This window comes from Podarcis cretensis, assembly GCF_951804945.1.
Source record: "Podarcis cretensis genome assembly, chromosome: 2".
Taxonomy (NCBI): domain Eukaryota; kingdom Metazoa; phylum Chordata; class Lepidosauria; order Squamata; family Lacertidae; genus Podarcis; species Podarcis cretensis.
The window spans coordinates 110535823-110563693 of NC_137171.1; the positions used below are offsets into that span (position 1 = coordinate 110535823).

Below are 27871 nucleotides of genomic sequence, written 5' to 3' on the forward strand. Positions count from 1 at the left end.
CACCCCTCTATGAGGTTTATTATTTTCTATACAGATTTACAACTATACCCTGTAATGAATCCGAGCTTTCTCCCTCTGGTTGTACGAAGCCGGGGCTGAAGATCCTGTGGCCCTCCATCTATTGTTAGACTGCAACTCCCACCAGAAGAGAATGGGGAGAGATAATGGCAAATGTAGTCCAACAAGAAAGGAACGTCTACTGGGTCTCTGTTCCAACATAAGCACTGGGTAGCCTGGTTCTACTGATAGGTCACTTACTTGGAGGTGGAGGAGATTGTCACTAGGATTTCTTCAATTTTGATGCTGCTGAGAAAACATTTCAATTTAAAAATAGAATGTGGCTGGTAAACTCTTTCCATGCTATTTATAATATAGATCATGTAAGTTAAGTTGCGTGGGATCTGTTCCAATCTGTTATCCCTAAGGATGTTGACAGGCTGCTTGGACGAGTGAAACCAACCACCTGTCTCCTTGATCCTTGCCCATCCTGACTTATAAAAGCTAGCCGGGAAGGGCTGGGCGATGGGCTTCGCGGGGTGGTGAATGCTTTTCTCTGCGAGGGAGCCTTCCCAGACCCACTGAAAGAGGCGGTTATCAATCCGCTTCTTAAAAAAACATCTTTAGATGCGGCCAATATGACCAACTATCGCCCAGTCTCAAATCTTCCATTCTTGGGCAAGGTGATTGAGTGAGTGGTTGCTGAACAACTCCAGGCACGTCTGGAAGAAGCGGACCATTTGGATCCCTTCCAGTCAGGATTCATCATGGGACTGAAACTGCCTTGGGCGCACTGGTCGATGATCTCTGGTGAGCTAGAGACAAAGGTGAGAGCTGTTTCCTAGTTCTGCTGGATCTCTCAACGGCGTTTGATACCATCGACCAAAACATCCTTCTGGGCCGTCTAGAGGGGCTGTGAGCTGGGGGCACTGTTATACAGTGGTTCTGCTCCTTCCTCCTGGGCTGTGTTCAGAAAGTGTGGGGGGGTGAGTGTTCAGACCCCTGTGGGGTGCCTCAGGGTTCTGTCCTTTCCCCATGCTTTTCAACATCTACATGCAGCCGCTGGGAGAGATCATCAGGGGGTTTGGACTGGGTGTCCATCAATATGCAGCTGATACTCAGCTCTACCTCTCTTTCAAATCAGAACCAGTGAAGGCGGTGAAGGTCCTGTGTGAGTGTCTGGAGCCGGTTGGAGGATGGATGGTGGCTAACAGATTGAGGCTGAATCCTGACAAGACAGAAGTACTGTTTTTGGAGGACAGGAGGTGGGCAGGTGTGGAGGACTCCCTGGTCCTGTGCTCCTTAAAGACCAGGTGTGCAGCCTGGGAGTCATTCTGGACTCTCATCTGTCCATGGAGGCGCAGGTCAATTCTGTGTCCAAGGCAGCCCTGTTTACCAGCTCCATCTGGTATGCAGGCTGAGACCCTATCTGCCCACAGACTGTCTCGCCAGAGTGGTGAATGCTCTGGTTGCCTCTCGCTTGGACTACTGCAATGCGCTTTATGTGGGGCTACCTTTGAAGGTGACCCGGAAACTACAACAAATCCAGAATGCAGCAGCCGCCAAGACTACATAGCACCGCTCTTGAAAGACCTACATTGGCTCCCAGTACATTTCCGAGCACAATTCAAAGTGTTGGTGCTGATCTTTAAAGCCCTAAACGGCCTCAGTCCAGTATATCTGAAGGAGCGTCTCCACCCCCATCGTTCTGCCCAGACGCTGAGGTCCAGTGCCAAGGGCCTTCTGGCAGTTCCTTCACTGCAAGAAGCCAAGTTACAGGGAACCAGGCAAAGGGCCTTCTCGGTAGTGGCACCCGCCCTGTGGAACGTCCTCCCACCAGATGTCAAAGAGAACAAGAACTACCAGACTTTTAGAAGACATCTGAAGGCAGCCCTGCTTAGGGAAGCTTTAATGTTTGATGCATTACTGTATTTTAATATTTTGTTGGAAGCCACCCAGAGTGGCTGGGGAAGCCCAGCCAGATGGGTGGGGTATAAATAAATTATTATTATTATTATTATTAATTGTTATTAATTATTATTAATTATTATTAATTATTATTATTAATTATTATTAACTATTATTATTATTATTATTATTATTTATTATTATTATTATTATTATTATTATTATTATTATTATTATTAAATGGGGTGGTTAATTAGAGGCCAAAGGAACAGTAATGGCAATGTGAGTGTGCCACACAATAGCATTTGGCTCAGCTGCCAAATATTTTACACTCCCAGCACATCTGGGAACCTCGCTTTTTGGAAAGACCTTCATAGATTTATCTATCATTCCTGTCATTCCTTTTAACAACAGCAACAACAATAAAACACCAAACACTTGCATTATTTTTGAACATATATATTTCCTCACAAAGTCTGCCTTTATCTACACATTTCAACTAAGCACATCCCTTTTTAATATGCATTTTGGTATGTATCTGAGCTGAAACCCAGTATGCAATATTTAGTGAACTGTGAAAACCAAAGTCTGCCTGTCTTCTGATCTGCAAATTTTTTTCAGGACAGACACACTTAGGTTGGTTCAATGAAAAATTCAGACGGAATGAAAGCTTCAAGAATTCCTAATCTTGATATCTTCTTGTGGTGGTTAGAAAAATCTATGAATGTGAGCGATGACAAAGGGGTAATCCGGCTGCCCTCTGAGAGAACGAGGCTGTACTCACTTCATTCCTTTCGGTTTCAGTCCCACTCAAGCACTCGCTACCTGTTTATACTGAACATTTGAAGAGCCTCTCCAGAATGCACAGGCTAGGCCATGCTGCCTACAGGATGCATGACTGACATCAGCATAAAGGAGTCCTATAGGCCATCTGTCATGGATGCTTTAGCTGAGACTCCTGCACTGCAGAGGGTTAGCCTAGATGACCCTTGGGCCCCTCCCAACTCTGATTCTATTATTCTATGCAGGTGGCTGCCTCCTTGGGGATGGAAACCCTAAATGAGCCCATGTCTTCTGCAGATCCCATTCATCCACTCAGTTGCCCAGAGTACCAAATGCCTGAGCAGGATTTACATTTTCATCAACTGCCTATTTGTTTTTTACTTCAGTCAGTTTTGTCCCAATGAACAGCTGCGTTGTGAATAGTTGTGTTAAGGAGCAGGCCTAGCTGAAACTGTTTCTAAGGCATGATTCCCCCCATTTCAGAGCTTCCCTTTTCACTTGCTGCAAGATATTTCATTTTCTGCCTTTCTAAGTTTCTGTCGCACTGTTCTCCAAAGTAGATGAAGCAGGAACTTCTGGAGATTTTTCTGTGAAAGACAAAGGTGGGACAGAGGGGGAAAAGTGATAAGCAGAAGGTTAAACAACTATCCATGCAGCAGATTGCTCAGTCTCCTGACTTTTGTTTTTAAGCAAAAGCGGAATCCCCCTCCCCACATTTTTATGGTACCCTTCATGCCCCACTGAAGATGGGGTCTTAAGCTGCTTCAGGGGCAAAACTCTCAGAGGTAGCTGAGGGGAACAGGTGTTCCTTTTCCCCCTCACTTTACCAATTTATTTAAAAAAAAATCCATTACCGCTACTCCTACAATGACAATAACAAGGTTTCTTTTTCCACAGCATGCAGCCATCATGTCTCCTGTAGCAGAATGCTGTGGGAACTGATGAGGCCTTTTTTAAAAAAGCAAAGGATGGGGAACCTGTGGCCCTCCAGATGTTGTTGACCTGTGGTGATCATCCCTGACCAGTAGCCACTAAAGATAGACAGATCTGCCAATTTTGGTTCTCCCAGTTTCTCATTTCTTCATTCTTAAATTCAGTTCCTCACATTCCTGCAGCTGCCGGCAATTTAGGTGGAAAAGGACTCATGAAAACATGTGTGGAAGATCATTTATCTATTTGTGTCGTTTTGTTAGGTTGTTTAATGTTCTTGCTGTTTTAATATGTTTCATTAGGCCAGTTGCCTGGGAAAACAAGGAAAAGAATTGAATTGTAAGCAAATGAAGGCTGAGGGTTTGGGGCAGCCTTGGCACCTGTTGCTAAGGGATTTGGGGTGTTGGGAGAATGACCTTTGGAGGGTGGTTAAGTCAGTGAGGGGAGAGGAGAAGAGGAACCTTGGAGTACTGAGGGAACAATACCGTTGTGGAGAGTTTGTGGAGAACCTTTGATAAAAGAAAACCGTCCTCAATTTCTTGAAGTGGCCATGAGGTGAACTGAACAGGACCGTGATGTGAGAAAGAACAGCTAGATGATGATCCGCTTTCAGCATTGGTGCCTGGTATGCTGAGGCAACTCTTTCTTAGGGACATATTTGGGCCTTGTTCTAGAACATTCTGGGCTCACAGAAGATAGCACTGGTTCCAAGTTTCGGAGGGCCCTTGAACAAAGCACACGTCATGAGGCCCCTTCTCTTACCAAGTCAACTGCCACTCTGGCATTTTCACCGGCTGGTATTATTCACCTTTCTCCTCATTGCTACCACCGGCTTGTTTGCCAGATGGAGAGGCAAGCAGACAGGGACATCCACTGCTTTGCCTTTTCACCCCCCACCCCCACCCCTTGTCTGAGCCAGGGTGACAGGCAGGTGTACAAGCAGGTTGCAACGGTGAAGAAGAGAAGCAGGTGGGGAGGGATCCTGTCCGTGATCCCTCTCCTGGGGTGTGGGCCCAGAACATATGCCCCACAATGCCACCTCTTTGTGCAGCCCTCACAGAAGTATTGCCTACTTTCAGTGATATCCCTTCTCGTAGTGGTTGCACTGGGGGCATGGTTCTGATCACGCCAAGGCCACGGGTCTCATTCCCTCACGAGCCACCTGCCTATTCCTGTATTGCAGGGGCTGGCACTAAATGATCCTTGGGGTTTGTTCCAGCTCTACGATTCTGTGATTCTGTTCTGTGATTCTAATCCAGAGCCGGGAACTGCATATGGTTCCTTTCCAAAAAGGGCCCTGATCACACCTGTTTGTGTGGCCTTAGAATGCAAGGAGCTCAGGAAATCGCATTGTGGGCTAGGCGACATCCGTTTGAGCTGGGCTGCCACATCTGTGCCAATGTGGAAGAACTTCTGCTCTGTGGCGTCGTAGACAGGCCACTGTGCCTCATCTCCCATGGACCCAGTGGGATTCCTGTAGAGGAAACAAAGAAATCAGAGCCATATCTCAGCCTCAGATTGGTTTGCAGGGTGAAGCTTCCAGTGTTGTATAATGTAATAAACAGATAAGCCACACCAGAATTTAAATGCTGTCTAAACCCTGCTCTCAGTGCTGCCGGGAGTGCTGTGCCACAAATAAAAGTTGCCCCATAACTGACATCATAAGTGGGCAGCTGTGCAAGGATTTCAGTTGCTGACAGCAGTCCTGTATATGGGCAACAGATTCGCTTTAGGAAAAATGACTGTGTTTCTCAAAATGGTGCCCTCCAACCCAGGATCACACATGCTGTGGTAGAAGCTTACTCACAGGTGCAGTCAGGCATTGTCCATGATAACTACAGCAGAGGTGGAGTACGCCTTTCAGAGCAGGGGCCAAATTACCTCACACATAAGCTTTAGGGAGCCAAAAGTGGGCCGGTCAATGGATGTGACTCTTGCCTTGTACAATAGGCTACATTCCTGCTATGAAAACATCAATCTCTCCATCGAGGCATGCAAGAAATATTACCTCACTTTAAGGATATATTCCAGTCTGGGAAAAGCCCTCAGGGATGACACAGATCCCAGCAGGTGAGAGGGGTGCACTGGGGAGGGAGACGCCCAATGACTGGACAGAGAGAATCCCACCCGTCCTCCACAAAATGGAAGCCTTTTAGCAAAGGAAACATGCTGGGAGGTGGACAACCCACAACATTCAAGCTGAACCACATTCACAACCTGTGCAAAGGTGCCATCAATGACACAGATGATCCGAAAGTGTTTGATTAATGCCTTACCCGCTCCTGGCAAATTCTGCCCAGTATCGCATCACTTGGCGGCTCAGTTCGGCTTCAGCGGCCTTCACCTCCGACCGGTTTGTTTGCAACACTAATTCCACGCTTCCAAACAAGTAAGGTACCTCAGCTCCATGAGGTGTCCCCGCCCATTCAGGCCAAATAGAGTCAGGATTGCGGTGGTCAAAGGAGTAAACATAAACTTGGTTCTTATCTTTCCCCACCTTCTCAGCAAACTCAAGCAGAGGGCACACAAAGAAGTAATCTTCCATATAATGACTCATGGCCAAACGATATTGTTCCGACCCATGGCTACCTTCAGTGTACTTCTGTAGCACATCCTGGTCAACCTTTTGTTTGGTTCCTTCTTTGAAAGTTCCATTGACTGCTCTAAGGGCCTGCTCCCGGGTCAGTATTGCATCCTTCAATGTCATGTTAGGAAACATAAAAAATACCATAGTTGACCCTTCATCAGCAGTGACGCCAGTGAGAATGGGTTTGCCGTGAACAAGGCCACTCTCCAGCAGCTTTGGGGGATCATCTGGGAGGAACTCCCCATCCGTTGTCAATGAGAAGAAAGTTTGCACGGCATCAAACATTTTGCTGTTCATTTCCAACCCCTGTAGGCAGCTTACCATAGCACTGTGGTTAGCTTTAGGGCACCCCACGAGGCCACTCACCTTCGCTGAATCACTTAGGGCATTTTCAGGATTCTTCCAACCCCAGGGGGCATTGGGAACTCCACTCTGAAGCACAGCACGGGCAAAAAGGGGTTGGCTGGCCGGTGAAAGCAGGTGGAAACCAACTGCGGCTCCTCCAGCACTTTCGCCAAAGAGAGTTATCCGGGTTGCATCACCACCAAACACAGCTGCGTTCTCACTCACCCACTTCAGAGCCAGATGTTGGTCCCACAAGCCAACGTTTCCTGGGGCATCTGGTGGCAGGTACAGGAAACCTAGGGTCCCCACACGGTAATTCATGGAGGCCACAATGACATTCTCTGTAGCTGCTAACAAGGCCCCATTGTACATATCCAAAGAGGCTGTGCCAATGATAAAACCCCCGCCATAGATCCAAAGGAGGATGGGCACTGGTGTGACTGGCCGTGGGTGGGGCACCCAGATGTTGAGGAAGAGGCAGTCCTCTGAAAGTGGTGTGTTAGCAGCAAATAGCTCTGCAAATGGCATTTTTTCAATGTTTACCTGAAGGCAAGAGTTGCCAAAGCTAGTGGCCTCCAAGACCTGGCTCCACGGCTGATGTGGAACTGGCTTCTGGAAACGCAGTTTGCCTATGGGGGGCTCAGCATAGGGGATGCCCAGGTAGGCGGTCACAGAGCCAGGGCCAGCTGGGAGTCTTTTGCCTTTAATGGGACCGCTGCTGGTGACCACCACAGTATCATCATCAGAGGCAAAGCTGGAAGCCAGGAGGAAGAAGAGGAGGCACAAGGAGGAGGGTGAAGTCCGGAAACAAGGCATAGCGGCTGCAGCTGAACGAATCAGAAATAAGGGTGGGGTGGGAAACATTAGAATATGGGACATTTGAATAATGCAACCAAGCCTGAATACAAGAAGAAACCCAAATGGAAGGGTCAGTATCAAACAAATCTGCTTTTTGTATGTCCCTTCCTACAAAAGAACATATACCACAATAAAAAACTCTTTAAGATGCCAGGGGACACTGTCCAGTTTTTCCTGGTATTTTGGTGGTTTCTAGTCCCTGCACCATCCTAAGCACATATAGTTATTAATTCCTATTTTATTTAACAGAAGTTTTAGTTCCTCTAAATTATGAATGCAACAGGTAACTGGGTATATCACATCTCTCGATCATGCACATCTGTCCTAACAACTACAGTACACCTTAAATGGAGACATTGAGGAGTATCTTCAACTTGCTCAAATCTCCTGGGGAATCAACACCTGGTACTCAAAGCATCTCCAAACTGTACTTTAGCTATTCCACAAATAAGGTTTCTCCAGATCTATTGTTGTACAGTTTGACAGAAGGGGTTATCATTGAAATCGCCAAAGACAAACCCAACCAACCCCAAAAAAGGTAAAAACAGCAACAACACTGACACTGCTAGAACACAAGTTTCTGATTTCCTTTCCTATGGCAGATCGTTTACCTGTTCTACAGAGAACATTTCCCCATTCTCATCCATTTTAAGAGACACTCTGATTTGTGATCTATAGTTGCTGTGGTTCCAGTTTTTGGTAATGTTCTGAGTTATCCCCCATAGCCAACACACATCACATTTCTGTTCCTTACAGACTCACCCTGATGGGGTTCTCCTGCTCCTCAGTATCCCCTGCAGCTCACTCTGAAGAGGAAAGTTAGGTACAGCTGAGGATCCAGAGACTCTTATGAAAAACACCTGGGTGTGGTAGCATCTGCCCATTTGTACGTAAGCAAAAGTCAATGACCAACTGGCTTTACATCTTGGCAGGATCCGATTGTATGTCAGGGGTCAGAGAGACTTTGCTTTTACATAAATTGGGGGAAGGTGCAGGGGGAAAGACAAAGGGCCTCCAAAATAAGTCATACTCAGAGGAGACCCACTACAATTAAAGGACATGACTATGATAGGACCATTGATTTCCGTGTGTCCACTCTGAGTAGAACTTAAAAAGATTCAGCCCAAAGTTATTTCAATCCTTCTGTCCTTTGGCCATGGAGTGATACAAATGTCCACAAATACAGGGAAAGAGCAACCTGGAACTCCAATTTGGATTTTTGAAAAGTAGCTTTCCAAGAATATACACCCATTCCTAAGGCATGTGCAGGCAATGAGATTTATTCAACTAACAACTAGTGGATCAGCAACAGATTAAGAAAATAGGGATTAATACACAAATAGATTCTAATCTAGAATGCTCTAGCTTCTTCAAAGGTCCAGATGCGCCTATGGCAGCCTCTCCCGTCAGGCTTTTCTCACAGTCAGTTTGGGGATGCAACCAATGAGTAAGGTCCTTCTAGATCCATAATTTGATGGCAGTTTAGCAAGGAACTCCAACCAGCAGGTGGCAGCAGAGATGTTGCAATAGCAACTGGGGTGCGTTGCAAGAGGGAGCTCCAGCTAGGGTTGCCAAACTTCAAAAAGTAAAATTCATGACACCTGGGAGTTCCTAACAGCTTTTTGAGCTGTTACCACTGATTTGCCCATCTGATGCCATTTTTTAAACCCGAAAACCAGGACATGTCAGGAATTTTCCTGACGTATGGCAAGCCTAGAATTGCAACACTAGGAGGGCTTTACTGCAGTGCCCAGAATTGTTTGAGGGAAGAAATGTGCTTTGAATGTGCTTCAGATGAATATTTTATACGCACCTTGACTGTGTGTGTAAGTCCCTTTCCTGAACTTCCTGGGTCTGCCAGGAACCTTGACTCTCGTTTTTTCCATATATTTTTTATTATTTTCATTAATAAAATAAAAACATAAAATATAACAACATTATAATAGCCATTTCTAAAACATTTGCTCCGCCGAGCTCGTGACTTCCTCCCTCCCTTCAACTGGTTTCTAATTTCCTGATAAATTATATACACATTTCTGCTGTCAGTTTCTGTCCTTCAGTACATCTCAAGTCCTTCTATTATCCATGGTCAGATACTATTTTTATATTATGTTGCAGGATTCATGTCAATCCTGCTAGTGTCTTCACAATTTACTCCAATCTCTCTGGAATTTCGGATCGCCTTGGTTCCAGATCCTCACAGTCAGTTTGGCTAACTCCGCATAGTCCATCATCTTCATCTGCCACTCCCTGATCAATGGTAATTCTTGTGATTTCCATCTTTGGGCTAAAAGAATTCTTGCTGCAGTGGTGGCATACATAAATAGTCTTTGGTCTGCTTTTGTAATCTCTTCTCCCATCAACCCAAGCAAAAACACTTCCGGTTTTTTGGGGAAGGTATATTTTTAACTTGACTCTTGCATTGAACCTGAATTCTTGCTGGAGACTGAATCACCATCTGAATGTGACCACCCTCTGGAAGATAATAGCCATTGTGCATTTGAGAAGGACAGTTAATGCCTTACCGGGCAAACTCTGCTCAGTATCGCATCACTCTGCCATATATGTTTGTTTATAAATGCTCTACTAAATAAATAAGTAAAGCAGGCAGTGTTCCACTAAAAAATAATAATTATCTAGTACATATCTAGTACATACCCCCCTGCACTGTAGGGGGTTGGGCTAGATGATCCTCGTGGTCCTTTCCAACTCTATGATTCTGTTCTATGACTCTATCTATCTATCTATCTATCTATCTATCTATCTATCTATCTATCTATCTCACACACACACACACCAGCTTAAATAAATGTTCCTGCACCACACCGCCAAATTGTGTGGCACACATATTTGTCTATAACATAGCAACCACATTTATTATAAACTTCCCCTTTTTCAGTTAAGGGCACAGCAGGAGGGTGCTGTTCCCTTGGTCTCTCTCTACTGCCCAACAATTCTCCAAAGAGATTTTTTTATATTTTTTTTTTTAAAAAAGGTGTTCTGTTAACCAGCACAAAGAGGACAGCTCTCTTTGCTGACCTTGGGGTTCTTTCAGCAAACAAGCTACAGTCATTCACCTTCGGGACCCTGGCTTTGAACACGTTCTGTGTTTTCTAGGAAAATCTGAGTTGCTGATTGTTTGTTTTTAGGTTCCCTCCCCGGTACGCCCCAGTTCTTTCACACATCTGCCTCAAGGATAGGGAAACCAGCCAAGCTGGATCCATAAAGGACTGTAGGTGAGGCTAAGGTAAGGTAAAGGGACCCCTGACCATTAGGTCCAGTCGTGGCCGACTCTGGGGTTGCGGTGCTCATCTCGCTTTATTGGCCGAGGGAGCCGGCGTGGCCAGCATGACTAAGCCGCTTCTGGCGAACCAGAGCAGCGCACGGAAACGCCGTTTACCTTCCCGCCAGAGTGGTACCTATTGATCTACTTGCACTTTGTTGTGCTTTCGAACTGCTAGGCTGGCAGGAGCAGGGACTTAGCAACGGGAGCTCACCCCGTCACAGGGATTCGAACTGCCGACCTTCTGATCGGCAAGTCCTAGGCTCTGTGGTTTAACCCACAGTGCCACCCACGTCCCTGTAGGTGAGGCTACCCAACTCTTAATCACCTGACATCAGACATCATGGTGGTGGATGTGAAGTGTTTTCCTTTGCCTGCAACCACATGTCTTCTATGCAGACTCCCAATATTAAGCGCAAAAGGATTTCAGGATCTTTTTGCTAGAGTTATGGCATGAATATGTGTTAACCTTTTCCCCGCAAGAAAACTCATAGACAAGAGGAGCAAAGAAAGACTGGTTTATTGCATGAAATGAAAGTTTCAGAATATATGGATGCCGCTTCAGACAGCAAAATTACCCTATAGGCAAGCAGCAGCTCTTGCCACACCAACACACCTTGATTTAAAGAGTAAAAGAATCCCTAACTATTCCCAAAAGTCTGCAGAAAGTGTGTGTGACAATATTGCCACAGAACTGACACTGAAAGTAAAGTAAGAAAGGGAAGAAGAGGGGCATCTGTGTCCTGAAGCAAAGCATGTTTTGGTTGCTTGAGGGTGTAGAGTTGATTACTGGAGTTTGGAAAGTCAGCTAACCATTGAAAATCGAGCGGGTTTGTACTCATTTTAGCCAATGCATGCTTAAGGAGAGGAAAGGGGTTGAGCAATTTCTTATAACATCGACATGGATTTGTTCTATTGTCTCTTTCCCACAAGTTCCTGTCTGTTTCCTATGTCATTTACTTTGTTCTGTTGGTTGGTGAAAGAATATAACCCTCGTGAGAAATGGCTAAACTGGTGATCTTTGTTTCCTGAAGCCTGAAGGTTATCTTACTGTGAAAGAGGCATGGCATTGTGGTATGTATTATGATTATTATTTGGGGGGAACAGGTGGAAGAATGAAGTTGTTAGCTTTGAACTACAGGAATCAAACTATCACTCATCAGGACCAAAGCAAAAGTAACTTAAACTTTGCTAATATCAAAAGGAAATGTATATTAGATGTTTCAGGAATCTACATCTGCCAAAGATATTGAAACCCACTTCTCAAAACGGCAGAACAGTTACTTTGCTAGAAGTTCAAAATTTCGCAGACACATAAAAGGTGTGTTTTCAATTGGTTGTGAGCATGTTAAGATCGCAGGAAGCAGTGGGTCTTTATCAGCATGGAAGTCCCAGAATATCTTGTCAGGTTGTCTTCTAGGTCACTTGGTAATGATGCTTTATACTTGAGGGACACAGAGTCAAGCAACACCTGTTGAAAAGGTGAGTGTGGTTTGGTCAGAATGCAATATAGGCATGAATGAGAGAAATGCGTTTAGCCAAAAAAATGTGTGTGTTAGGCAAAACTGCAGACAAAAAAAAAAGTGTATTAGAATAAATTAGCACTATAATACTGATGAATTTTCATGAGCACTTAAATATATATATATATATATATATATATATATATATATATATATTGCAAACTGATGTGTAAATGTATGGTAAAGGCAAAGGTAAAGGACCCCTGGATGGTTAAGTCCTATCAAATCAGACTATCGGGTGTGGCGCTCATCTCCGCTTTCAGGCCAAGGGAACCGGCATTTGTCCACAGAAAGCTTTTCTGGATCCTATGGCCAGCAGGACTAAACCACTTCTGGCACAACGGGACACCGTGACGGAAAGCAGAGCACACAGAAACACTGTTTACCTTCCCGCCACAGCAGTACCTATTTATCTACTTGCACTAGCATGCTTTCGAACTACTAAATTGGCAGGAGCTGGGACAGAGCAACGGGAGCTCACTCTGTTGTGGGGATTCAAACTGCCGACCTTCTGATCGGCAAGCCCAAGAGGCTTGGTGGTTTAGACCACAGCACCACCCACATCTCAGCATGAGGAAATGTGGAGAGCTGAGGAAGAGGGTAACAGGAAAAAGCACTCGTCTACTTTGGGCTGCAGCACAAAGCCTTCCTGATGTGGGGAAATGGACAGATGTTCATGTTCATGTTCGCATTTAAAACATGGTTCCAGGCACAGGTTGCAGAAGAAGGCATTTTAGCTGTGGGCCATGCAAACCATTAAGCTGGATGACAGAGAGGGGAGAAAATGTCCTCCTCTCAACTGCTCAGTATTGTCTACCCATTCATTCTCTGTTCATTCATTCATCTCTCTATACTCCCCAGCTCCAACATTTCCTCTGTAGTCCTAATGACCTTTCATGGAGATGCCCTCTATTGGGTTGTGGATTCCTTTTTCCCGTTCTCTTCCTTGTGTGAAGCAGCAGAATCCTCTTTCAATTTGTCTGTAGAAGAAGGAAGAAGAAGAAGAAGAAGAAGAAGAGTTTGGATTTGATATCCTGCTTTATCACTACCCGAAGGAGTCTCAAAGCGGCTACCATTCTCCTTTCCCTTCCTCCCCCACAACAAACACTCTGTGAGGTGAGTGAGGCTGAGAGACTTCAGAGAAGTGTGACCAGCGCAAGGTCACCCAGCAGCTGCATGTGGAGGAGTGGGGAATCGAACCCGGTTCACCAGATTACGAGTCTACCACTCTTAACCACTACACCACACTGGAAATGAGATGTTGAAGACTCTAGAACAAGGGTCGCCGACCTATTTAGGCATATATCCACATCTGGATTTTGGAGTGAGTGCCCAGCTCTGGTTTCTTCTCATAGAAGTGAGAGAGGAAGTGGGAAAGAGTCTCAATCTTCCAGCTTCCTCCTTCAGTTCTTGGCTTTTCACAGGACAATAGGTAACCTCACTTACCATCTTATGGCCAAAGGATGGAGGGGTAGAGAGTACAGCCATGGGCACCCACGCCATTGCACCCATGGTCATCACATTGGCAATCGCTGTTCTAGAAGCCCAGGGCCAGTAACATCTCCTTTCAGCTGTAGGTGATGCCAGTTACAGTACAGTCATTAGAAGCATTTGTCTTATGAGGTCTTAGCCCCCACCGCAGTCCACTCACACCCATACTGCAAGGCAAAGAACAGAGCTCACTTATCAGTGTATTGAAGAAAGTGCAGTGTTGCACAGGTGACCTATCCACAACCTGGGTTGGCTCAGTGCTTAGGTGGAAGAAGTTCTGCTGTGTGGCATTGTAGAGCGGCCACTCTACCTCACCGGCAGCTGACCCCGTTGGTTTCCTGCAGAGGATGTAAAACAAATATGTAGCCCTAAACACCAATATACTGCTCTCCATCTTCCATCCAGGCAAAAGGCATTATCAGAGTTTGGGGATATATCCCAGTCAGGCAAAAAAACACTTGAGGAACAAAACAGCCAGTGAGAGCTGGAGAATTCTGAAGGCCAGATATTCACAGGAACACATTTGGACCTCGTCAGATTTGTAGATGACACCAAACCGGGAGGGTTAGCTAATACCACAGAAGACATGATCAGAATTTCCCCCCAAAAAAAAAAATAAAAAAAAAATGTGCCTGAAGCGATTGCCCCAGCAACCACAACCACATACAACGCCTCTGCTTGGGAGGTTCTGGTCTCTCTTTCCTTGGAGGTTGCTAAACAGTGGTTGGGTGGTCCTCTGTCATGGATACTTTAGCTGAGATTCCTGCATTGCAGGGGGTTGAACTAAATGACCCTTAGGGTTGCTTCCTTTCCTAGGGCATCTCATTGAAGGAAGATGGCAGAGAGAGGCAAGAGAGACAAGAGAGAGAATGGCTGCCTGCCCTGTGCCACACCCACCTCTGGTCACATGGGGAGGAAGTCCGTCCCCAGGAAGTTTACCTGCTTGCTGGACAGACATCCCTCCCCATGTTCTAACATGTACACTCTAGGAATGTTGTCATTGACTGCTCCTGTGTTTTACATCCCACAGCTTTAAGGGTTGAAAGGGCTTGCCTTCTGTATAAAGGTGAAGGGCAAGCGAGGAAAAGGTAGTGCCTTACCCACTTCTGGAAAACTCTGCCCAGTATCGCATGACCCTGCGGCTCAGATCAGCCTCAGCTTCTGTGTAAGTTTGATTGGCGGCCAAAGCTTTCTCGAGAGTTCCAAACAAGTAAGGCAGCTCAGCATCATGGGGTGCCCCAACCCACTCAGGCCAAAAAGAGCCTGAGGTGTGGTGCTTGAAGTAGTAAGCGTACACAGGGCTCCCAACTTCTTCCAGCTTCTTAGAGAATTCATCCATTGGGCACGAAAAGAAGTAATCGCGAAAGGACTGTGACAAGGCCCTGTGGTACTGAACTGGATCCTGGCCTTCCTTGCTGTACTCCAGTGCCACAGCCTGGGCAACTTCTTCCGTTGCATTTCGTATTGCCATCCGTATCCCTTTCAGAAGTAGCTCGTGAGTGAACTGGTGGCGCTCAATGCCAGGAAAACTAAAAGGCATAAAGGTGTTCCCTTCGTCAGAGGTAAAACCAATGAGAACTGGCTTGAGTTTGATGTGCCCAGGCTCCAGAAGCTTCTGAGGGTCATGAGGCAGGAAATCTCCATCTGTTGTTGGTATCACAGGAAGATCGATAAGATATTTGCCTTTCTCAAAGAGGAGCATTTCCTGTGGAGAGAATTCTGTGGCATTTTTCGCCTGTAGGCAGCTCATCACAGCGCTGTCATCGCCATCAGCACAGCCCACCAGCTGGGCAATAGCGAGGGATTTTTGCTTGGCTTCCTCAGGACTCCCCCAAGCCCAGATGGCACTGGGAGATCCACTCTGAATCACAGCTTGGGCAAAAAGGGGCTGGCTGCCTGGTGAAAGGAGGTGGAAACCCACTGCTGCTGCTCCAGCGCTGTGGCCAAATATGGTCACCCGAGTCGGATCTCCTCCAAAGGCGGCGGCATTCTCATTGACCCATCTCAGAGCCAGCTGTTGGTCTAGCAAGCCCAAATTTCCTGGAGCTGCTGGTGGCATGGAGAGGAAGCCTAGCATTCCCAGGCGATAATTCAGGTTGACAACTATCACTCTCTCGGTAGAGGCTAAGGATTCCCCTTTGTACATGTCCAGGGAAGATGTCCCAGTGAAAAATCCCCCTCCGTGAATGAAAACAAGGACAGGGGTTGGTGTAGAGGGACGCGGGTGGGGAACCCAGATGTTGAGAAAGAGGCAGTCTTCTGACAGTGGCGTATTGGGTGCCCACACGTCTGCATCAGGGATGCCAGAAAAAATAGACTGGTGGCAAGAGTTGCCATAGCTGGTGGCTTCCAAGACTTGGCTCCATGGCTGATGTGGAAGGGCCTTCTGGAAACGCAATTTCCCCACCGGGGGCTCAGCATAGGGGATACCCAGGTAAGCCGTCACAGAGCCGGAGCCAGCTGGAACATGCTTGCCCTTGATGGGGCCACTTTTGGTGACCACCACGGTGTCATCGCCAGGGGCAGAGCCAGAGGCAGGTGAAAAGAGGAGGAGAATGTAGATGTAGGGGAGTGAAGAGAGGATACCAGGCATTGCAGCAGCTAGAAGGAGATTTTAAAAGTTACATTCAATAAAAGGCAGGTCATTTCTCTCTCAATGATCCGCTGCTCTGGCCTGCTCACATCAAGCCCTGCTCTGCGGTTCTTCCCCAAGGTCCCACAAGGGCAACACAGATCATGGACCTTGGATGACTTCTGCAAACAAGCCATGAGCTCCCTCACTTAGCAACCTGGGCTGACTCTGCACCTGGGCTCCGTTTACATTGTTAGAAAGGTGGCAAATCAAACAAATTTAACACATTTTCTCCAGGTTCATGTGTTCCAATGCTCAGCTATTCAGGAGGTTTGGGAGAGACCAGTTACTCTAGCCATTTCCTGCCCTATAGTCCATTTTTCTGTCTAGGAATGAAATTTAACCACCCATTTCTACATTCTTTATGTATGTCGATGTTCCTATTTCCCCCCCTAAATTGCAGCAGGGATGCAAATATGCTTGGAAGTGCATCAGGTGGCGGTCATTAATTTAATCCTTTCACTGCAGATCAAGAGACCAATGAATATTGCAAGGTTTCAACTCCCCTTTTGGAAATGTCCTTTGGATCCCATAACTCTTAATATAACTTGTTTATATTGATAAAAGCTCCATTGAACGCAGTGAAACTTATCTCTGAGTAAGCATGCACAGGGATTGCCTTGTACATCTATCCACAAGTTTGAGTTTTGACTCTGTGTGTTCCCTTGATGCAGTTGCTGTTTTGCTTTCTCCAGTGTTCCCAATGTTTCTTAAAGCAACAATTCTTTTTCCAGAACAAGGCTCTTTCCAGAAACAGAGGCTGATGGTGGATAGGTAATAGAGAGCCTTCATTAACATTTTTCATCCAGGACTTATGTCACAGGGACATACTAGGCTGTCTGATGGCAAAATGCCCCCGGAAACTCAGCTGGACTTTTGAGTAAACATACATAGATGAAAGCTGTACCTGTGCATAAGCCACATTAATTCAATAGGACTTACTCCTGACTAGACATGGTTAGGATTGCAGCCTTTGCCATATCACAGGGATGTTGTTGGGACCCATTTCTTAGGAATGGAGGAGAAATTCTGTCTATCCAGTATGCATTTAAAGTTGAAACACAGCTATTCTGAATTTTGTGTCTGAATTTTGTGATAGTTATCTAACCCAACAATGCTTACATAAATGGCTGTATTAATGGAAAGTGGAAGGAAGAGTGAGGATCTTAGTGAAAAATAGCATAAAAATGCATTATATTAGGCAAATTGTTTCCCCCAAAAAATGCTAATCAGTCAAAACTGCATATATATATATATATATATATATATATATATATATATGCAGTTTTGACTGATTAGCATTTTTTGGGGGAAACAATTTGCCTAATATAATGCATTTTTATGCTATTTTTCACTAAGATATATATATATATATATATATATAATGAGAAATTCTTACCATGCTGCTACTTAATTTCCATGGCAATGTCTTTATAAATGCAAATGGATGCAAAATGTGGAGAGCTGAATTTATGGTTGGAAAAATGAGAACCAGAGAGAGACTGATATGGACAGACTCACCATCCCTATTCAGAAGTACGATCTTCTGGGATTGATGACACTTCCTTCCTACTAAGTGTGATTGGGAGTGCAACCTAAATAACCCACCTGAAGCAAAATAATTCAAGACCAGGTCACTAGACCTTTGGAAAACCTGCAAAGAGGGGAGGACCTCTGGGTCCTAAATGACAGAATGGGCATCACATCCCTCTTTCCCCTCTTTCTCACACCCACACCCCAAAGGCTTGGGTTAAAGCTATGTGTAGCTGTTGTAGTTCAGAAAAATAGCAGTCCAAGGAAAAGATCAGCCAGGGTTGCCTTAAATACAGGAATTGCATAGATTCCTGCAATAGACTTGAACAGGCAACCATTGACATTGTTTCAGAATTAGATGCATGCAGACCTAGGAAGTCTAAATCCAAATCAATTCTTCGAAAGCAAATGGGTTTTCCTAATTGTAAGGACTCACCTCCCGTCTCCTTCGTGAGTTGTTTTCCACTCCTGATCCCAGCTCAGGCCAAAGGGGAGAACAAATTGCAGAAGGGACCAGTGTGTTCCCTGCAATGTTCACAAACAACCAGCAACGACAGAGGGTAACTGTGCTAACTGAAAAGAGCATTGACCTCTTGGGCTCTGTCCAAAGAGTGGGAGGATGCTATAGATTGACAAAGTGGAAGTTCATGTCTTAGATCAAGCATATGGGGAAATCGAGGCTTGGCTTTGCTATGGAGTGATAGAACAGATTCCCAATCCTTGATATGCAACCTTGTGGCTTTGGGAGAAGAAGAGTCCCTGTCTAAGGCTATCAGGGGAATGGTGACTATGCTGTCCCCCACATACACACGCTAATGGGGGCAGTGGGACTCTGAATACCAGGTGGGGAGAGCATTATTGTGCTCAACTCCTACTTCGGGGCATCTGATTGGCCACAGTGACAACAGGATGCTGGACTAGATGGGCCTGGGGCTTGATCTGGAAGACTTGTGTGTTCATAAGAGTGTGTCTTAATTTATTTTACATATTGTTGCATGCCACCCCACTCTTGAAGCAGTGCAAGATTCCAGGGGTTTCAGGCACCGACCCAGAGTTTGTGTTTCCTTTCAGAAATGAGGTCAAGCAGAGACTGTGGTGTCTTTAGGATGTATGGTTTATTTACATGTACAGTGGTTAAGAACTTAATTCGTTCCAGAGGTCCGTTCTTAACCTGAAATGGTTCATAACCTGAAGCGCGCTTTCGCTAATGGGGCCTCCTGCTGCCGCTGCACCGCTGGCGTGCAATTTCTGTTCTTATCCTGGGGCAAAGTTCTTAACCTGGAGCAACCACTTCCTGGTTAGCGGAGTTTGTAACCCAAAGCATCTGTCACCTGAAGCGTCTGTAACCCGAGCTACTACCGTATCATTAGAATCTTAGAATCATAGAACTGGAGAGTTGGAAGGGACGCAACCTGAGCCTACGATGGAGGGCTTCACAGCACCAGCAGCCCAAAATAGCCTTGATTCTCCAGGATTCGCAGCCTTGTACTGACAAGGTGGAAGTCCAGTGCTGGGATCAAAGGCATTGGGAAACAGAGACTTACTTTGATGTGGAGTTTGAAGGAAGATCTGCAACCTCACAGCGCTCAGAAGAGAAGGGTTCCTGAACATATTTTGGTTCTTTACTTTAAATATTTTTATTCCACCGTTCCTATTGGCTTTAATGTTAAGTAACATTAAAGCAAGCAATTGGCTTATGGCCCCTGGGCTTGCTGGCCTTCCACCAAGTGTGTCACAAGTTTATTTGTACTTACACTCTCACTTTTAAGAAAAAGAAGCAATGAGACCTGGGTAAATAAATGCTGCTGCCCTGCTATCCATTGGATAGCTCAGTTGGTTAGAGCGTGGTGCTGATAACGCCAAGGTCGCAGGTTCGATCCCCGCATGGGACAATTGCGTATTCCTGCATTGCGGGGGGTGGGACTAAGGTGATCCTCTGCAATTCCATGATTCTATGTATCTGGGAAAGGCAATGATGGAGCTTCAGGAAGCCTCACTTCTGGTAACTCCATGGCACACAGTGAGAATTGATGGGAGGAATTAGGGTTATATCTGATTCAAGAGAGAGAAGCAGCTGAGGGAGGCTTGGCAGGAATTGCTCAGGGGGGGGGACCAGGGAGTGCCTGGGTGCAAGAAGAATTCTGACACAGCCCTGATTGGCTGAATGATCAAAAGGCGCCATGCGAAGCAAGAGGGAGAGTCCCCCAGCAGAGAGCAGGAGGCAATCCAAGCTGAGGAACAGGGAAGCAAGAGGCAGAAGTATTTCCAGAGAGTGAGTGAAGGGCAGGAGAAACCCCTGCATGAATTGGAGTGAAGATGTGGCCTGTAAACAGAGGATTGTTTGTTTCGGAGGGTCTGTCTGAAAGAGGAACCGAGAAACAGGAAGAGCAGGTGCAGGAATTGTAACTTTACTTCGCAATTTACTTTCCCCCCCTTTTTAACTCGAAAAATTGTTGGTGGAGGTATAATAAAAAAGGAAATAATCACCAGACTCCAAAAGTTCTCAAAAGTTGCTGCTGGCTTCTTTTATTTGTTTGTGGCTCTGGAATCTTAGAGCAAAGAGTAAAAATCATATTTTAAAGCTGTTGTTAATGACTGAATGCATCTGAAAACACTTCTTTCGCTCTCGTTTTTCTTTGAAAAGTGAGATCCTCAAGATATTCACACACAAAGTAAAATCGACCTGCATGAATCCACATTGCTTGGCTGAGATTCGGGATAGCTGAAGAACGAGGATAGTTGCATTTTAAAGTGAAATCTACATCATCCATTTCCAGATACTTTTACCAATCAGAGTCACTTTCTTCATCCATCAGCTCAGAGTCTGGAAAACAGGAAGGCATGTTTGGGTAAAGGAAGCTGCAGTAGGAAAAATGCTGGGGTTGCAAATCGCATTCCCACTTGCATTGCAGGGTCAATTATTCCTGATATAGAACCATTCTGAAACGAATGGGAAATTGTGGGGCACCTCTCCCCATACCAACCATCTGTGCCCTGATATTGATAGGAGGGGGCGGGCTCCGCTTGTGCCTCCACCAATGAGTGTTGCTCATTCTGCAGGGATGAAAATGAGAGCCTTTTCTGTGGTGGCACCTTAGTTATGGACACACACCCTCCCCTTGGAAGCTTAACAACACTAACAGGTTTCTTGCGTCTGGTGAAAACCCCTTTCTGACCTCTCTGCTTGGAGGACTAGAGGGTTGTCTTAGGCTGTGTACATAGACCTACAATGTCAGGAAGTCTGCCCCAATAGGAGGTGACCTTAGAAAGCACCGTCTGCATATGCAGGCAGGCAGAAATGATGATGATATTTATATGCTGCCCATCTGACTGGGTTGCCCCAGCCACTCTGGGCGGCTCCCAGAAAAATATTAAAAACACAATAAAACATCAACCATCAAAAACTTCCCTGAACAGGGATGCCTTCAGGTGTCTTCTAAAAGTCAAATAGTTGTTTATTTCCTTGACATCTGCTGGGATAGCATTTCATATGGTGGGCACTACTACCAAGAAGGCCCTCTGTCTGGTTCCCTGTAACCTCAGTTCTCTCAATGAGGGAACTGCCAGAAGGCCCTCGGAGCTGGACCTCAGTGTTTGGGCTGAACGATGGGGGTGGATATGCTCCTTCAAGTATACTGGGCTGAGGTCGTTGAGGGCTTTAAAGGTCAGCACCAACACTTGTTGTGCTTGGAAGCGCATCCTCAGCATAAAACAGATTATAACTTTTCCAGAAGAATACGCTTTAGATCGGCAAATAAGACAGGGGTGGCATATGGATGAGGCCATGTGTACAGCACCCCAAAGCAGCACATGCACCCAACACGTGGTCACATTATCACAGAGTGTGCTGGTACCCATCAAGTGACCAGCTGGCATGGGCGGGGCAAGACAGTGTCACAGACAGATGCTCCCAAATTACATTGAACAGGAGGGTTATATGACTGGACTGTGGTATCTTCCAACAGCGGCGTAGCGTGGGTTGTCAGCACCCGGGGCAAGGCAAGTAATTTGCGCCCCCTAAGCCGTGGATTTGCGCCCCCTAACCCTAACCCCCAGATGTTGCGCCCGGTGCGGCCAGCCCCCCCTGCACCCCCCACGCTATGTCACTGTCTTCCAACTCCCCCCACCTGCCAGCCTGAAACCGTGCTCTTCCTGACCCTTAAATCCTTCCGTGGCTAGCCACACCCAGAAGCCACAGTAATGGGTGGGCGACACCTCCTCGGCCTGAGCTGGCTCTGTGGTAATGCGGAAGAAATTCTCTCCTGTGTAGACAGGCCATGCTCCATCATCAGGAGACCTGTGAGGGGATGCAAACGTCGCCAGTCAGTAAAAGGAATAAGAATGAGATAAAAATCAAGTGCAGAAATGTAATAAAATTCCACTAGTTAAGTGCCACAATCAGCACAACCATGGAAGTTGCTCTGTGACAAAGTGCAAATGGGCGGGTCTTTCCTCAACCCCCTGTCACTCAGCTGCCGGGTAGGATGACAGTAGCCAGAGTCGTGTTTCAGCAGGTTGGAAGCAGGCTGGAAGCTGTAGACACAGGACTCAGCTACACAGCTGCAAATATAACGTTTTAAGTGTGTTTTAAGCACATTATACAAATGTGCCACTAGATGGCAATGGTGAGCTTTAGGCAAATGCCATATATTTTTCAAGACGCCTTTTAAAAAAGGTATTTAAACAGCGTTTTTTATATGTTTCTAGAGTCCACCACCAAGTCGTGTTTGCTCTGTGCCTGCGAAGAATGGAGAAGCATGATCTATTGAGGGGTGAATGCTGCAAGCCCCTCCATCTCGTGCTCGGGTTATACAGGTTTATCCTAAAAACGCCACAGTCACCGCTGACCTTCACTCAAGGAAACTGAACGCCACCATCTAAATCAACATGCACTGCTGCTCAAAAGCAAGGCCATGTTTAACTTTTTGCCAGTTTGCTTTTCCTGGCCTTGATAAGATAACATGGGGTGTTTTGAAGAACATAACCAAACCCGTTTACGATCCTGCAATACTCTCAATACAACAACTCACAATAGTAAGCTCAGAGCTTTTTCAAAAATACATAAATAAAACGATGACCCTTCCTTCCTCCTTATTTTCTGTTTTTAGAAGAAATGCTGATTCCCCCCCCCCCACTTCTTTACTTTTGTAAGCCACTTTGGGTAAGCTTTGCCTGGAAAAGTGGCATATAAAATGTGGGGAGGGGGAAGCAACAATTGTTGCTGTTCTGCCAATTCAGGCAATCACTGGTTATGATAAGCAAAGCCAAGAAATTTGGGCTGCATGCACACTCTACATTTAGAGCACATCTCCTCCCCAACCCCAAAGAATCCTGGGAACTCTAGTTTGTTCAGGGTGCTGAGAATTGGAGCTTAAGTGAAGAGTAATCTGCGGTTCCCAGGATTCCTTGGGGGGGTGCTTTGAATGTTCAGTGCGTACAAAGTCTTGTTCTCAAAATGGGGAAGAGGAAGAGTGCCCAAATGGGGAGCTTGGTATTCAAAGAGAACAAGGACCAGCTCTTCTGTTGGCGGTGCTAAAGACTGGAGGGATCACTTACCCGGTCCTTATAAACTGTCCCCAGTAGCTCATAACCCTTTGGCTCAGAGTCCTCTCAGCCCCTGTGTATCCCGACGTAGACAGTGGGTCACCAAACAGAAAGGGCAGCTCAGAGCAATGGGGCACTCCAACCCAGTCGGAGACGGTTACAAAAGAGGGCTGGTGAGTGAAGGAGTAGGCAAATGCCAGGCTTTGGGCTTCTGCCACACGGGTGGCCACCACAGCCACGGGGCACAAGAATAAGTAGTCTCCAGAAGCTTTGATCAAGGCGTTTCGATATCGTTCTTCCCCCTGCTCCTCCTGAGTGTAGATGGTTGCTGCGGCTTTGATGATCACCTCAGGTGCCTCTGGGACCATCAGACGGAGGCCCTCCAAGAGTTGCTCGTAGTTAATCAGGCTGTCGTTGTATAGGCTGAAACCAGGGGCATTTCCTGGGAGGAAGATGGTGCCTTCATCACGGGTGAAGCCGGTCAGGATGGGTTTGTCCAAGAATTGCCCAGCTTCCAGAAGTTTAGAAGGGGCATCCGGAAGGAATTCCCCATCGGTCGTGGGCACGAAAGGGAGACCCAACAAAGTTTTATGACTGAGGATAGGCAAGTCCTTCATCATCTCCCCTGGGTCTTTCTTCCGCAGGCATCGTACCACAGCCCTGTCATCACCCTCGGCGCAGCCCAAAATCCGGCCCAGGGTTCGCCCTCTGTTTGCAGCCTCCTCAGGCCTCACCCAAGCCCAGGGGGAAATGGCAGCGCCGCTTTGTAAAGTGGCCTGGTCAAATAGAGCCTGACTCGCCGGCGAGAGAAGGTGGAAACCAACTGAGGCGGCCCCGGCACTCTGACCGCCCAGGGTGAGCCGGGTTGGATCCCCTCCAAAGGCGGCCATGTTTTCCCTCAGCCAACTCAACGCCAGATGTTGGTCCCACAAACCAGCGTTCCCCGGAGCCTCTGGGGGTAGCGAGAGGAATCCCAAGGCACCTAGGCGGTAGTTCATAGAAGCCACGATGATATTCTCAGTGGCAGCTAGGAAGCTCCTATCGATGGAGCCAGACCCATTGAGAAAACCCCCTCCATGGATCCAGACGAAGGCAGAAGCTGGCGCAGAGGGTCGGGGATGAGGCACCCAGACATTGAGGAAGAGGCAGTCTTCAGAGAGGGTGGATTCCGAGTTTTGTTCCGCACGATAGCCGGGAAGTTCTATACCCCCTTGGTGGCAGGTATTGCCAAAGCTGGTGGCGCTCAGGGTGTGGTTCCAAGGCTGGTGAGGACGGGGTTTTTGAAAACGCAGCTTCCCCACAGGAGGTTCAGCATAGGGGATTCCCAAGAAAGCTGTCACCGCGCCAGAATCTGTCATGAGGCGTTTGCCACGGATTGGACCGCTGCTTGTGATCACCAGAACATCTTCCTCAGAGGCGGAACTGAGGCCCAGCAGGAACAGGCATGAAAATACTCGGCACAACATCATGGCAACTGAAAGGAATTAGTTTTTTATGTAACTTTTTTTTTAATGACTGCTTTAGAGTGTTTATTGTTAACAGCTCAGAGGCCTTTTGTTCTAGTAAGGAGTATATAGAATAGAATCATAGAATCATAGAGTTGGAAGAGACCACAAGGGCCATCGAGTCCAACCCCCTGCCAAGCAGGAAACACCATCAGAGCACTCCTGACATATGGTTGTCAAGCCTCTGCTTAAAGACCTCCAAAGAAGGAGACTCCACCACACTCCTTGGCAGCAAATTCCACTGTCAAACAGCTCTTACTGTCAGGAAGTTCTTCCTAATGTTTAGGTGGAATCTTTTTTCTTGTAGTTTGGAACCATTGCTCCGTGTCCGCTTCTCTGGAGCAGCAGAAAACAACTTTTCTCCCTCCTCTATGTGACATCCTTTTATATATTTGAACATGGCTATCATATCACCCCTTAACCTCCTCTTCTCCAGGCTAAACATGCCCAGCTCCCTTAGCCGTTCCTCATAAGGCATCGTTTCCAGGCCTTTGACCATTTTGGTTGCCCTCCTCTGGACACGTTCCAGTTTGTCAGTGTCCTTCTTGAACTGTGGTGCCCAGAACTGGACACAGTACTCCAGGTGAGGTCTGACCAGAGCAGAATACAGTGGCACTATTACTTCCCTTGATCTAGATGCTATCCTCCTATTGATGCAGCCCAGAATTGCATTGGCTTTTTTAGCTGCCGCATCACACTGTTGGCATATAAATCTTTTATTTTTATTTGGACGTGAAAAGCAACAATAACATACAGTGGCACCTTGGTTCTCAAACTTAATCCATTCCAGAAGTCTGTTCCAAAACCAAAGCGTTCCAAAACCAAGGTGCGCTTTCCCATAGAAAGTAATGCTAAATGGATTAATCCATTTCACACTTTCAAAAACAACCCCTAAAACAGCAATTTAACATGAATTTTACTATCTAAGGAGACCATTGATCCATAAAATGAAAGCAATAAACAATGTTCTGCAAACAATCAATCAGTAGCTGAACTGGGTTCCACACAGTCTCTCTCTCTCTCTCTCACACACACACACACACACAAAGAGCTGCAAAAACAAAAATACAAAATAAATAGCAAAATCAGACAGACCCAGCGTAACACTCCAAACAGAAGTGTGGCACTCAAAACGGAGCACATTCGACCTCCAAAAATTTCGCAAACCAGAACACTTACTTCTGGGTTTGCAGTGTTTGGGTTCCAACTTGTTTGAGTACTGAGAACTATGGTACCACTGTATTGCAGGAAAATAACTCGCATCAAAGCAACAGGCACAAACCAGCCAGGAGGCCGTTTGAAAGAGGAAACACAGAACAATGAGCAGAAAAGGAACTAGATTATGCATCCTGAGAGCCATAAAGACAAGAAGGCATGAAGAGCTTAAATGCAGAGGTGGCAGCAGGCAAAAGGTCTATGAGAAAATTAACGAATATTTCCAAATGAAACAAGGATAGCCAGATTGGTGGAGCATGTGACTCTGAATCTGAGTCGTTGGTTCGAGCCCCACATTCGGCAAAAGATTCCTGCTTTGCTGGGGGTTGGGTTAGATAACCCTCATGTCCCTTCCAATTCTACAAGTCTATGTTTCTATGAAGTCCCACTTAACTGGAATGAGGACTGTACCGTAGCCTCAAATGTTACTTAATCCTTTTGCCAGCAGGTGACAGCAAAGTCCATCTGTTTAGCAGTACCGAGGGTGAGCTTTCTCAGGATGGTGCTGGCATCTGTCTGTCTCTCCTCTCCTCTAAAGATAAAGGTAAAGGTCTCCTCTCCTCTAAAGATAAAGGTAAAGGGACCCCTGACCATTAGGTCCAGTCGTGGCCGACTCTGGGGTTGCGGCCCTCATCTCGCTTTATTGGCCGAGGGAGCCGGCGTACAGCTTCCAGATCATGTGGCCAGCTAGACTATGCCGCTTCTGGTGAACCAGAGCAGCGCACGGAAACGCCATTTACCTTCCCACCGGAGCGGTACCTATTTATCTACTTGCACTTTGACGTGCTTTCGAAATGCTAGGTTGGCAGGAGCAGGGACCGAACAACGGGAGCTCAGTCGCGGGGATTCGAACCACCGACCTTCTGATCGGCAAGTCCTAGGCTCTGTGGTTTAACCCACAGCGCCACCCGCATCCCTCCTCTCCTCTAAAGGACTGCCCAAAAGTTACAGCTGTAGCTGCTGAAAGCAGATAGCAGTTGCCTTGGCTCCCTGCCCCTACTTACCCCGATACCTCCAACTTTTAAAAACAGATTCTCGGTGCATGCAAACCATCTATTCTGTTCAGAAGTTCTGCTGAAGTAGAGAGCCGGAGTTGGGTTGTGGTTAGAGAGTCAGACAAGGACCTGGGAAACCAGCGTTCAAATCCCTACCTGGCTATGAAACTCACTAGGTGATCTTGGGCCAGTCACAGTCTCCCAGCCTAAATGGCTTCACAGTGTTGTGGAGAGAACTGGGGAAAGGCGTTGCCCTCCAAACAGCTGCTATTTGCCCCAAGGACCAAAAAAATTAAAACAAAATAAAATAAATCCCTAAATAACCTTTTTTTTTCAGCTGCCAGAGTGGGCGAGAAAAACTATTGCAGGGATGAGGAATCCCCCACTTACTGAGTGGCTGCACAGAGCCTTTAAAGCAGGAGATCCAGTGATGGAGATCCAGTCATGAATCTCCATCATCACCTCCCTTGTTTGGCCCTCAGCATTTAACCCTTCCTTGGGTGGTGGAGCAGAGCAGAAACTCACCTCTTTGAGCCATGATGAAGTTGTGGGTTTGTGGTTCTGAACCAAATTCCCAGTTCGGTTTGGAAGCAGCTGGATTAGCAACAGGTCAGCTACTGTTGACTCGGGAACAACCGGGGAGTCTGTGGTTATGATCCTGGTGTCTCTTTGCCTTTTAGCCAGATGGCATATCTCTGTGGAGATACCATATCAGTTGTGCCCCAGTGGAACCCCAGAACGA

The 27871-nt window shown here is 46.5% G+C and overlaps 3 protein-coding genes and 1 long non-coding RNA gene across 5 annotated transcripts in view; all 4 read right to left on the minus strand.

Annotated features, from left to right (window-relative positions):
- Positions 1-27871, minus strand: part of LOC307209153 — a 60425-nt gene that overhangs the window by 23563 nt on the left and 8991 nt on the right. The gene's annotated exons all lie outside the window — the stretch shown is intronic.
- LOC307208579 (cholinesterase-like) lies at positions 2349-8303 on the minus strand. The gene is made up of 4 exons (XM_079963327.1): positions 8171-8303; positions 5895-7377; positions 4926-5092; positions 2349-3275 (listed from the first exon to the last, which is right to left on the minus strand). Exons 2-4 carry the CDS (start codon positions 7364-7366, stop codon positions 3217-3219), a joined length of 1698 nt encoding a protein of 565 aa, XP_079819453.1. The 5' UTR covers positions 7367-7377; positions 8171-8303; the 3' UTR covers positions 2349-3216.
- Positions 11195-19512, minus strand: LOC307208508 (cholinesterase-like). 2 transcript variants are annotated; one of them, XM_079963146.1, is made up of 5 exons: positions 19415-19512; positions 14806-16306; positions 13898-14043; positions 13106-13194; positions 11195-12162 (listed from the first exon to the last, which is right to left on the minus strand). In XM_079963146.1, exons 1-4 carry the CDS (start codon positions 19479-19481, stop codon positions 13124-13126), a joined length of 1785 nt encoding a protein of 594 aa, XP_079819272.1. In that variant the 5' UTR covers positions 19482-19512; the 3' UTR covers positions 11195-12162; positions 13106-13123. The 2 variants fall into 2 exon arrangements, with proteins under 2 accessions (XP_079819272.1, XP_079819273.1); XM_079963147.1 differs by lacking the exon at positions 19415-19512 and adding an exon at positions 18307-18459.
- Positions 20371-27800, minus strand: LOC307208594 (acetylcholinesterase-like). Its single transcript, XM_079963361.1, has 4 exons — positions 27655-27800; positions 23427-24888; positions 22028-22167; positions 20371-20694 (listed from the first exon to the last, which is right to left on the minus strand). Exons 1-4 carry the CDS (start codon positions 27665-27667, stop codon positions 20654-20656), a joined length of 1656 nt encoding a protein of 551 aa, XP_079819487.1. The 5' UTR covers positions 27668-27800; the 3' UTR covers positions 20371-20653.